Source organism: Sesamum indicum, linkage group LG10 (assembly GCF_026168435.1).
Source record: "Sesamum indicum cultivar Baizhima isolate 11 linkage group LG10, ASM2616843v1, whole genome shotgun sequence".
Lineage (NCBI taxonomy): Eukaryota > Viridiplantae > Streptophyta > Magnoliopsida > Lamiales > Pedaliaceae > Sesamum > Sesamum indicum.
Genome location: NC_142666.1, coordinates 15480866 through 15493480, shown reverse-complemented (window position 1 = coordinate 15493480; position 12615 = coordinate 15480866). Strand labels below are relative to the sequence as shown.

Genomic DNA, 12615 nt, shown 5'->3' with positions numbered 1-12615 from the left:
ATTGAATGCTATTCTTAGAAAGTTGCACTTTACAGTACATTTCATTATTAATCAAAATCAGTGCATTTTAGTATATTTTCTGTTTTTTTTTTTTTGCATTTTAGTGTTTTTGTACAATTTTCGTTTCCGTATTGCTTTCAGGATTTATACTTACACATTTAAACACAATGTAAACTACAATTACTTGTAAAAGAAGGCCCATTAGTCCTTTTACACATAATTGATCATTACTGAAAGGTCATCTAGTAATATATAAGAATATCAAATAATGCATAATAACCTAATTGTTCAAACTACCAACATACATAACAATAGCAAAAAAAAACTCAACCATTACAGAGATCAAAATTTGATTCCTTCGACGCAATTTTTAAATTTCTTCTTCTTGCAAATTCAATCAGCGCAACAAATCGGGAATTATTACGGCAGCACTTACGCACATTGGTGGATCAAACCATACAAAAAATCCACATATACCTCTACTTCTCCTTGAAGAATAACTATAAAACTTTCTACCTGGATTGTCACTTGTCCACGAGGTTTTCAAATGAGCAGCTTTGTGATAATAGCATTCAATATTTAAAGTATTTTGAGATGTTTGTGACATTTTTTGGCCTATTGCTCTCAAGATTAAGTGATGAAAAAAAGATGAAAATGTTGTGTGGTGTTTGTGGGTTATTTACATATATAAATAGTAAAAAAATATTTTTTTGGCGCCTTTTTTCCCCTCCAAAAACTGAACAGAGGCCTGGTCTTCTGTTTTTTTAGCCAGCTGCCAGTTGACTAACAGTACGTGACTTGTCACATGCCGTTTCCGTTAGTTGTTAACGGAACATGACCATTTCTGTTAAAAAAATAGGATTTTGGGGCTAAAGGTGTTGAACACGTAAAGCGTGGGACAGCAAGTGAGAAGGGCCCTATCTAGTAGGATCAAAAGTGATATTTTGCCTTTTAAATTTTAATAAGCACTTTATAAAGGATATGACCATTCATTTGAATTTTTCAAAATTATTGTAAAAGCTTTCTATTCAATGTAAATTCAAAAGCTAAATAAAGATATAACTAAATTAGTGATTATGGAGCACATGGTTTCGTTATTCATTTGCTTGTTCGATTTCGTTGGTACGAGAAATCCTCTTGTCGGTTTTATGAATTTCTTGGGTTTTCTCTATAAGATTATTAATCATCTCCCATTTATTTGGTGTTTAAATTTCAGTGCCATCTTTTTTATTTGCCATTTAATATTTCCATCATCTTTCCAATATATTGCATCACGTTTCTTATCAATTTGATGTATTAACTTTATCATCGTTTTTTAAAATTTAAAATTTAAAATTTGAGTTAATTGATGTGTTACTTTTGATTTCCTTCTTTCATAGGAATGTATTTTATAGTTACATTAGTCATAACATTCAATTTTTTATTCATTAGTTCTATTCTTTTTTTTGGTTCTTTTTTTTTGAGTAATATGAATTTGGTTGATGTTTACATGCTCATGTCACTATAATATTAGGAGTTATGTCAAAGCTAAAAAATTGGTTATTTTGAGAATCAAAATATGAAACAATGGCCAACTTTATAAAATTAAAACTCTTTTATACTTAAAATATAGGGTAAATTGCAACGGCCTTCCTGAAATTTGTCATAATTATGAATATCCCCTCATTGTTAGAAAAATTACAAATATTCCTCTAATGTTTGATGAAATTATGTAATTTCTGAATGGAGGTATGAAATTGTCAATCTTGTCCTTATTGTGTTTTTTTTTTTTTTAAATTAAAAACTTATAACAAATCCAAATGGGGTGGATGAAATTTTTTTAAAAATTATTTACTTAGTCTATAGAAAAATTAATTTTTTAAAATAAATAAAATTATAGTTTTTAATGCACAAGGGCATTTTGATCAGTTCACCACAAGAACAGATGAAAACCTAACGAATTGGGCTAATTGTTAGACGATCATTCAAATTATATGTTCTGAAAATGCAAGTAGATTCTTAATTTATACAGCAAATATATATAATTGAAGGAAATCAAAATTTTATAAGCTAAACATATGAAATGTGTCGACTCACTTAAAGATAATTTTATTTAACAAATTTAAATTATAATAACATTGTCATTAGAATTATAAAATATGACATAACAATGTTACTTATAATTTCATTTTCACGTATAGGAGTATTATTAATATGAATAACAATTGATGTTTTGGATATATAAATGGAAAATTCAACTTAATATAACTAATCAATGAATTAAAAGAATTAATGATTATTTATGGAATAAATAAATTTAAGTAATGGTATTTTAGTCAATCTACATCTTTACCAAAAGTAGCTTTTAAATGAACTTGAACCTAAATATATACTAGTAATTTGTGCCACACCATATGTGTGTAAATTATACAGTACTATTTAAAATAAAATATTTATCATTTATTAAAAAAATATGTAAAATAATAAGTTAAAATTAAGTTTATAAGAAAATGATGATACCAAAATATGCATGAAAATTAAGAAGAAAAAATCTTACAAGAAAATGACTCAATAACTACAGAAATTTTGATGCTAATATCAATGTCAGACTAATTAGCAAATAAAGTCTCGTTGTTAATTTATATTATTTAATACAGAATATTCACTTGCTAATCAAATTAGCAATGAAAATTTACTTGCTAATTATTCACTTGCTAATTATGAGAATATTCACTTGCTAATGAAAATTTACTTGCTAATACATATTATTTATATTATTTAATACAGAATATTATTTAATACAAACAAATTTAATAATAAATTATATAAATATATATATATTAAATAACATAGATCAGCAACGAGAATTTTACTTGCTAATTATCTCGATGCTAATTTTTGTAGTTGCTATCGAAAGATTTTCTTGTAGTGAAAAAAAGAAGAAAACTATCAAAAAGATATTGGGGTTTGGAAGTTAAATGAATAAATAAAAGAATTACATTAAATATTAAAAAAATACCATGAAAAAGAGATACCAAAAAGGTGCGCTCTATTAATCTATATCTTATTATAATTGAAAACTACTTCTTTAGTATCTAATTTTTTTGGTTTGGTCTGCCTTTTCTACTTATTAGATTATTTCAGCAGTTTCTTTCCTTTTCTCAACTTCCCTCTCTCTTTTGGCCAAATTGCATATTACCTCCTTGTGTTTTTAAAAGTCAGCTAAAATTTCTTTGTATTTTAAAAATTAGCAAAAACCCCCCTCTATTTTTTTAAGCACACCCGCCCCTCATCGTTAATTGAAACTAACGGCATTAATTTTTTTTATCAAAAGACTGTTATGCTCTTATCAATTATATATTTTATTTTTCATGATCGTTGAGTTTTTTTATTGCATAAAAACCATAGAATTTAATCAATACATCTCAATGATTAGATCTAAATTATTCAAGGTTAAGATCTAATCAAATTTGATATAGATTATATTTATAATTATAAAATATAACATATTATTTATAAAAAATAAAAAATAATAAAATTAACCCCCGATACCAACCCCCACCCCAAACCCCGCCACTAGTTCCCCCTCCACCCGCCGCCCACCCCACGCCCTCTTCCCCCCGCGCAGAAGGGCTACGTCAACCCTGACCTGGCTGTCCGTGATGCCACGGTTGCCCAGATCTCCATGGATGGGCGTCGATTTGGGCAACCGTGATGGGATGATCGCCCAAGGGTCTTTCACATCGGCATCGCTCATTTTTTTATTTTTTTGATAAATTTAAAAATTGATTTAAGAGAAAAATATTTGAAAATGATAAAAAAATTAATTTAAAATTTAAAAATTATAAATACATATACCAGTAATTTAATTTAAATTATTTATAGTAAATAATTTATTAAAATATTTATATTAAATATTAATTTAAATAATTTAATAAAATATTATTGTTATTGTTCATTAAATTTACATTGATATAATATTTAAATTTTAAAACATAATATTCTTTGTATTTTGATTTTGATTTTAATTTTATTTAAATTATAAATATATAAAAATATATCAATATATATTTTGTGTATTTTGATATTTAAATAAATATATTTAATTATGAGGGACGAAAATACCAAAAAAAAGTTAAATACATTTATAGAAAAAAATACATTTAATCATGATAATTTTAAATATAATAAAAGGGTATTTTTGTCAATTTATAGAAAAAATTGTCAAAATTCTCAAGCAAATCATGGCCACTCACACTACCCGCGAGTGCAGTTCACCTTCCGTTAACTTCTGAAGGAAAGAGGATTTTCCGTAGGATTTTAGGAAACAACGGGAGTTTATTGCCTATATTTAAAACACAAATGGATTTTTAACTGATTTTTGAAAACACATGTGGCAATATGCAATTTGGCCCTCTCTTTTTCTCAACTTTCATATTTTTTTTTTCCTTCCCTCAGTTCTCTCTCAATAACTACTCACAATCTTTATCTTTTTTTTTTGTTTATTTAAATTGAAATATATATTCTAAAAAGTAATAATTATATTATTTATATTTTAAATTAATTACACACATATTTGAGTGTGCTACACAACACTAATATATAGCATATATAACTCGCGATAGTTGGCACGTGCATGCGTGTGAAACTTTTTTTTTTAAAAAAGTATTAAGTAATTAATTAAATATCTATATTAAAATCTTGTTGTATGTATTTATTTGATTGAGTTTGCCATAAATGAAGAAAAATAACTATAAGACTGAAATGTAATAGAGTGAAAAACAAAATTTAAAAGAACATGATAATATGAAAAGGATTGCGATAAAATATAAATACGGTAAATTTTACATTTGGTCCCTTAAGTTTTCGTTTAATAATATAAATAGAAAATATAATTTAATAACTATTATAATATTTCAGACTTATCACCATCCAGTTCACGTGTGACAATTTACTTGTCCCACCCATATTGACCTCCCATATTCAAGAAAAGGATAACAGGGGATTTAGTGAAGTTATTCGTAAATTTTTATGAATTGAAAGATTATATTTAATATCCCTAATATTTGTTTTTAATCTAACAAATAGATTCTCCAAGTTGCCAAAAACCACGGATTTTGCAGATATTATAAAAAATATTGCATTAAATCCATATTTACTCCCTACTCATTACTAATTTGTTGTGGGTGAAATGAATTTTTTATAACCAAACTACCCTTATAAGGGTGAAGATACACCTCCTCACATACACCGGTGTGCGAGGTTGATAACTATGCTGTGATTAGAAAAATATTTATTTTACATGCAATAAGTCATTACTAAGTCAATTGTAGGAAATTATGAATTTTCATCTACACATCGAACATTATGGTAGCACAATGCAATAATATTTTAAAAAAAATCTAGAAACAAAAAATTGGGCCTATAGCTCAAATCTGGGCCACAAGGCCCAACAAGTAATGGGCCAAAACCTGAGATTGAGATGAGAAGGGCCCACAATGTGAAGGTGATTTGTTGGAAAAAGGGAGTGATTAGATGGACCCTCACCACTTTCTACAACAGTCATAATGTCATTGATGAACAACAGAAGAAACAACTAAAAAATAATTAGGAAAAACCAACAAATAGAGGAAAAGAAGGGAAGGCCATTGCCAAAGAGGAAAAGTTAGTAAGCTTCCCCAGTTAGTTTTCTCACTTTATCTGTATAATCATTCAGCTCAACTTTCCCAAACTTCACTAGGGTTTCTACCTCTTTTTGCCCCTTTCTGCAATCGCTGACACACACTCATGTAGCTCAGCTGAATGGGTTCTGGGAGCTGATTCTTGAGCACTCAGCTTTGTTTCGTTTTCTGACGAGTGATCTTGGGAAGTTTCTTTGGATTTGGATTTGGGTTCCTCAGGTATTGTGCTGTACCCACCTTTTTTTTTTGTTGTTAAGTTTTTGCTCGGGGTGAAGGAAGGCGCAGCTGTAGGTGTTTTTGTGTGTGGATTTGCTTTATGGATGACCTTTTTGTTTTGGTGAATGGTGGTGGGTGGTGTTTGGGGTTGGATCTTGGGGTGTCTTTGAGCTGCATTTTGGTTCTGATTTTGGTTTTTAGTTTGTTTAGTGGGGGTAATGTATGGAGTTCTTGTGATTTAGGGTTCTAGGTTTCTTGATTTTGATGGAAGTCTGAAAGTTTTTGGAGTTAAGGGAAGAGGGGAAAGTGTTGTGCCAAAAGCTACTTTATTTAATTCTTTTTCTGGTTTTGATTTGAGGTTTTCTCTTCTTTATATTTTCCGCAATCTTTCTGAATTTGGGATTTCATAGGTGTTTATGGCTTTAGCCAAATTTGGTATTCTTATAGAGGAGCTACTCGTGCTTTGAATGTAAAGCTAAAGAAAGCAGCAGTGGAGATTCGTTCTTGGCTTTGGCTAAATTGGAAAAGGGGACAAAGGGTGGGAGGTCGGAAAGATAATTGTTATCTTTGTTTTCTTGTAGTTGTCAGTCAGTCGGGCTGATTGGTAGCGAATTAAATTTGATAGAAGCTTTTGGTTAAGCATAAGGATAATATATTGAAAGAGAACCGCTCAAAAATTTGTGGGATTTTTCACTTGAAGTGACAAATCTAGTGACAAATCTGGCATAGAAGGATTTGTTTTGTGTGTCTTTGAAGTTATACTCTTATTATTTTATGTTCTCCATGACCTTTTCTATTCTCATATGAATTTATATTCTTGATCAAACTTGTAGGTATCGATGTACTGATCTGACCACCTCTCATTTATAACTCTTGATTAACCTGTGGGGTTGTATCACGAGTTTCCATGTTGCCTGACGGTTAGTGGGTGTTATGGATTGTGTAAAAACTGCTACTCGGCTCAAGGGTAAGAAATCTGGCTAGTCATATTCTAATTTTGTTCTCTAATATCAGTTTTGCTTGCCTTCTGTAACAGTAAAAGAAATATTTTGGTGCCGTCTTTATCAATTAGTTTGGCTTCTGGTGGAAATTGGATCATAAATGACTTTTAAGATCAACAACTTGATAATATGACTTCATTAATGAATATTTTATAGTTAAATGTAATCATCTGGGTATTACTCATCGTTACCGTATTAATATGGTTGCTTCTTATGAGGTGCTATACTTATATCGTACAAACACCTTTTGCATTTCATGTTACAAACAACTGTCTATATGCCATTATTGATGCATATTTTTTGAAATTGCAGGTTCTTGGTTCCATTGGTTACTACAATTTACCATCTGGCTGTGTAGCTTTGAGAATGTGCTGGCGCTGGAGACACCACAGGAGTCGAGTCACATTTCTTCAGCATCTACGTTAGCTAGCCCACCGAAAAGCGGAATTTTTAAACCCATTGAAATATCACCCACGGTTATTCCACATTATTCATTTCCTGGTGGCGCTTTGCCACCAATGTACCCTACCTATCCAAGTACATACGAGCCGGTCTTGACTGGACGATGCCCTGTAAATTTTTCTGCAATTTCGAGTATAATGGAAAAAACAGCATCTGATTGTAACCAGCCGTTAGCTGCAATAGTAGGGAACGTTATATGCTGCCCACAGTTCAGTAGTTTGCTCCACATATTCCAGGGATTCTATAGCACCAGTTCTGATAATTTAGTTTTACAGAATGCTGCTGCAGATGATTGCTTTAAAGATATTGTCAGTATATTAGCCAGCAGAGGAGCAAACAGTTCAATACCAACTATCTGCTCCACAAAGTCTTCAAATCTCACTGGTGGCTCATGTCCCGTGAAGGACATAAAAACTTTTGAGAAAACAGTAAACACGAGCAAATTATTAGAGGCTTGCAGCTCAATTGATCCTCTTAAAGAATGCTGTAGACCAATCTGTCAGCCAGTTATTATGGAGGCTGCACTGAAGATCTCAGGAATGCAATCATACATGAACGATAATAAGAATGCTGTTGGAGTGTCAGATCAGGTTAATGTACTTAATGATTGCAAAGGGGTGGTTTTCTCATGGATTTCAAGGAAACTTCCTCATGATTCGGCAGACAAAGTATTCCGAAGATTATCTGCCTGCAAAGTTAACAAAGGTGTGTTATCTACTTGAAAATTCAATGCTAAGCTTGCTAGGAACCCTGTATTCCAAAAGACTTCATACTCTGACTCTATACCAAAATTCTTCTCTCCTTAACATTATTCCACCATTGGAGGGAACAAATGAATCTTCACTGAATGTGCCTGATTGTTTGTTCGATCATGTCACCTCATAGTAAGTTATGAACTTTACTTTAGTAAGTAGGAAGCCTTGATTGTTTATTGCAAAGACAAAGGTTTCCGATAAACTTCTATATTGAAGTGCGTACTGCTTGTGATTCTGCACCTGGCAGTCAGCAAGATGTACATTTACGAAAATTCATCTTAAGCATCAATTATAAAGACCAAATGAGAAGATATGGGAGTCTGAGAGTGTTTAGAGGACACTGTGGTAAATATATTGCAGTGAGTCTATGTGTGTTCTTTTTGATTGGCTTGGAAATAATTACCTTTTGGGATACAGCTTGTCCTTTGGATTTGAAGCAGCCATCAGAAGTAATTGCTGCATGCCGGAATGTTGCTGCTCCAAGTCCGTCATGTTGTAGCACACTAAATACATACATAGCTGGAATACAGAGGCAAATGTTAATAACGAATCGGCAAGCAATTATATGTGCAACCGTGTTTGGCTCCATGTTGCAGAAGGGTGGTGTGATGACAAATGTTTATGAACTTTGTGATGTGGATTTAAAAGATTTTAGTCTCCAAGGTGAGAATGTGAATTATCTCGCTATTAAATTTCTTATGTGGCTTATTGGTGTCGCTGATTGGTTTCACTCTTTCTGTTTCTCTGTTTTTGTGCTGGAGCAGCATATGGACAAGAAGGTACTCTTTCATTGTGCTTTTATATTCTATTCTATTGAATCTTGTATTTTGATGTTCCATGCCCTTAGTCACTGTCTGTGAGATACCACTTTTAATCTCTGTTTGTGCGATATGCAATAAATTGGTTCTAGACCTGTTCTTTTGTTTTTGACTCCTTGTTCTCTTCAAGACGATAATTAGGATCAATAGGTAGAGGGGGAGATAAATGAAAAGGTTCCAAATATCATGTAATGGGAGGAGATAGACTAAACTTTATGTTGTTTGCATTATGGAAGAAAAGGAAAGGAACCCTCCTCCTTGTCTGCTGTCATAGAAAACCAAGGAAAAGTGGATGTGCTTTTGTTATGAATTCAATCGGTTCCTCCCAACTCCTCCTGGCTGTAGGTTTTACATGGAAAGGGATTGCCTTTCCTCTTCTCTTCCTCTTCTCTGGCGTTCTTTCCAACCAAATGAAAGAGTAGTGTATAGCCTCTTGCCCACCTGCCCCTCTCCTCATACTATCCAACACATTGCAAACATACCATTTGTTTCTTGTACTCATTCTAATTCTCTTGTTAAAGATGTCATTGACATTTTGTTTCCTTTTATGGTGTATTTTATCCATTAATGCATAGCATCTTAAGGATCTCTGTGCAAGTCAAGTTCCTCATATATATTATCCTGTCTGTTGCTTTCAAATTTTCTGATGTTAAGTGTTGAAAAAGTAATTGAGTTTCTTACTCTTTTTTTCTTTTGTTTTAAAAATGTCTGAATTATCTTAGTTGTGAACTATAATTAAGTATGCTAAGATGCTCTTCTTTAGGTTTGATTTTTTCAGATGTTCAAATTATTTTAGTAATCAAATGTGTTACTCTGAGGTGTGAAGTCATATTGATAATATCAACCATGGAAACTGATATAGTTGCAGCCGAGTAGTGATTAGTTTGTTCAATCAACCAAAACCTGTAAATTAGAAACCCGATATCTTACTATTTTAGTCTGAGCTCATTAATCGTGTGATTTCATATTACATGTTCTCTTTTTTGTATTTGTCATCTGTTCAAATAGCTGTGCTGAGGCTATATTTTGTATTCCCATCAGATGAATTACTGGGAACATTCCTGCTAGAGTTCCGAACATTGAAAAGAATTTATCGCTTGTTACCAATGCTATTGTGCAATATACCGCTATATTTATCATTTGAATCATGTCTCAGTCTGACCTTCATGGTTGTTAATCCCACTGAAGCTATCAAATCCATTCAGTACCTCAACTTTCTGCAACACGATTCTCTCTTCTTGTCTACTTTACTGGAAAATACTTGTCTTCTGTTGGCTAAATGACTCTGGATATATAACCATAATATGTTTCTCAGTTTTTTCTTGCTATCTTCAAATGTGAAATTCAGAATCTAATTTGTCTTGAATTATTGCCGTTGTTACGGGTGCTAGCATTCTTTAGGGGACCTTTCCCAAAGGTATATCAAAACTCACGAGTATATATAACTATACACCTAAAAAGTTAGGTTCTGATTATACTTATGCTTTAGATGTTCAAATGGAGTCCATACGAACCAAAAGTGAAAAGCTATTGTAGGTCTAAAATTACATGTGATAGCATGCTGAACCTTGTTTGAATTGAACTGATTTGGTTTAAAGAGATTGAAAAGTAGCACCTCTAGCAACAAATGAACAACTGATAACTAACCTTTTGACACGACTGCAGGGTGTTTACTACCAAGCCTACCTGCAGATATGGTGTATGATAATTCAACAGGCTTCAGCTTTACTTGTGATTTGAGAGACAACATTGCAGCTCCATGGCCATCATCGTCATCCATGACATCAATCTCTCTTTGTGCTCCAGGTAATTTATTTTGACAGCCTCTTTGTTAATCTGTTCATTTATGTGCTAAGTTGTTTCAAGGAACATTTCATCATAAGTTCTGCTTGAATATTCAGAGATGTCTTTGCCCGCACTACCTAAATCAGAGACTTTCGGTAACCCTGGTGCGTAATTTCGTCTAGCATTATACATTTCATTCGATACTTCACTGCTGCAAGTAAACTAATTCAATTTTCTTCACAACATAGTACGAGAGACAAATGCCTGGCTAAATGAAGTGAGAGTAGCTGAATTTAGTCTTTGGCTTATAGGAAAACCTGTTGGGAAAAATACAAATGCATTATTGTTCTATAGCTCATCATATTGAATTCACGTGTACCTATGTTCCGTTTTACATCTCGTAACTGATTGTGATATTCTTGCAATTCAGGATGCCGCGGAGGTGGAGTGGATCTCCTTGTACCCATTCTTTCAATTTTTGTTTTCAGTACACTATTGTTTTAATCACATTTTTAGCTGAGCTCTGAGCCCATTCTGAGTTAGATCGAGGGCTTTAGATTTATGTTGTGAGCTTGTTGTATGTATATTTTGAGCTTGTTTCTTGTATAGTAATAGCTTTCTTGTCTTTCTCTTGTGGTGCCATCTTTTGCATTGCTTTTTATCTTCATGAAAAGTCACCTAAGATCCCAACAGGATGTTTGTTTTCCAGAAACGAATACCTGTCTTGGTCATGGTGCATGTGTTCCCTCGTTCTTTGTTTTGCAATCATCCGGGCCTTACATTGACTTACACGGATTATGTTTCATTTAGATTACTAGTAAAATGTACGCCTGTTGTAAAAAATATTATGGATATGTTTAATTAAAAACTATTTGAATCACATTGATAAAATGTAGGAACGAATGACGTTAATGTTTCAATATTAATATTTAGTTTTTTAGGTGAAAAATTTTGTTTGTTTTTGATAAAAATTTTCTATATGTTCTATAGGAATATTTTGTTTTTGATGCATAATTAGTAGATATCTTGTAAGAATATCTTTTAGGGAAAATTATAATTATATGTCGTTTTGAGATTTGATACAATTACAAATATATTTTCATTGTTTGAAATATTACACATACCTCATGATTTTAACGTTCGTCTAACAATGAATCTATTCCTTCAGCATTCGTTAGTTTTTTATTCAATTTTTTTTGGATTGTGAATTATAATTTTATATATACTTTAGAATTTTCTAGTATATTTTTGTAGACTAACAACAACTCTAATTTTTTATATATATATTTTTTAATTATATTTTTTTTGAATTCTTTAAAAAATTCAATAAGGTAAAGTAGTAATATCCACCTTACTATATAGGGATTACACAATTATTATACATTTGATGAGGTATTCGTAATTTCTCAAACAACGAATAAGTATTCGTAATTATGCCAAATTTAAAAAATAGTAGTAGTAATTTAACTTATTTTTTATTCTTTTATTACATAAGCGAGTTACATAATTTTTTTAATTATATACAATTTATCTTAATTCTTTAATGTTAAATGTTGTACTATTGGGTTTCCAACCTCAATTCATATAATTATGCACACAAACTTATTACATGCAACCTCAATTCATACAACTTATTGCTTGTGGTCCCAGAATGAATTTTTTTAGTATATTGTTGGCATGTGTTTTTGTCACTTTATAGAATGTGGACCTGCGATGTTTTTATATGTTTGTATGCTTTTACTGTTTACTGTTTAATGATAATTTTTCTTTTTAAATATTGTAAATACTCTAATTATGATTTTAATACACTTTCTATGCACTATAATGGTGAAACTAGGCATGTTTCTCAAGGTATGTACATGGGGGTAGTATGTGTAAATTCGATTATGTTTTGCCCAAAGGAGTGTTGCATTGAGAC

The 12615-nt window shown here is 31.5% G+C and overlaps 1 protein-coding gene across 2 annotated transcripts; it reads left to right on the top strand.

Annotated features, from left to right (window-relative positions):
- Positions 1-5558: 5558 nt before the first annotated feature.
- On the top strand, positions 5559-11326 carry LOC105171998 (GPI-anchored protein). 2 transcript variants are annotated; one of them, XM_011093304.3, is made up of 8 exons: positions 5562-5879; positions 6710-6843; positions 7190-8044; positions 8512-8757; positions 8859-8873; positions 10578-10718; positions 10814-10861; positions 11128-11326. In XM_011093304.3, exons 2-8 carry the CDS (start codon positions 6810-6812, stop codon positions 11199-11201), a joined length of 1413 nt encoding a protein of 470 aa, XP_011091606.1. In that variant the 5' UTR covers positions 5562-5879; positions 6710-6809; the 3' UTR covers positions 11202-11326. The 2 variants fall into 2 exon arrangements, with proteins under 2 accessions (XP_020553007.1, XP_011091606.1); XM_020697348.2 differs by lacking the exon at positions 8859-8873 and having other exon boundaries at positions 5559-5879.
- The last annotated feature ends 1289 nt before the right edge of the window (positions 11327-12615 follow it).

What these genes read in the sequence shown, in the direction of transcription:
- LOC105171998 (XM_011093304.3), top strand. Translation starts at nt 6,810, where the DNA reads ATGGATTGTGTAAAAACTGCTACTCGGCTCAAGG. An exon ending in TGCCTGCAAAGTTAACAAAG is followed by an intron (nt 8,045 to 8,511) that starts GTGTGTTATCTA and finishes TTTGGGATACAG; the next exon opens with CTTGTCCTTTGGATTTGAAG. An exon ending in AGAGACTTTCGGTAACCCTG is followed by an intron (nt 10,862 to 11,127) that starts GTGCGTAATTTC and finishes CTTGCAATTCAG; the next exon opens with GATGCCGCGGAGGTGGAGTG.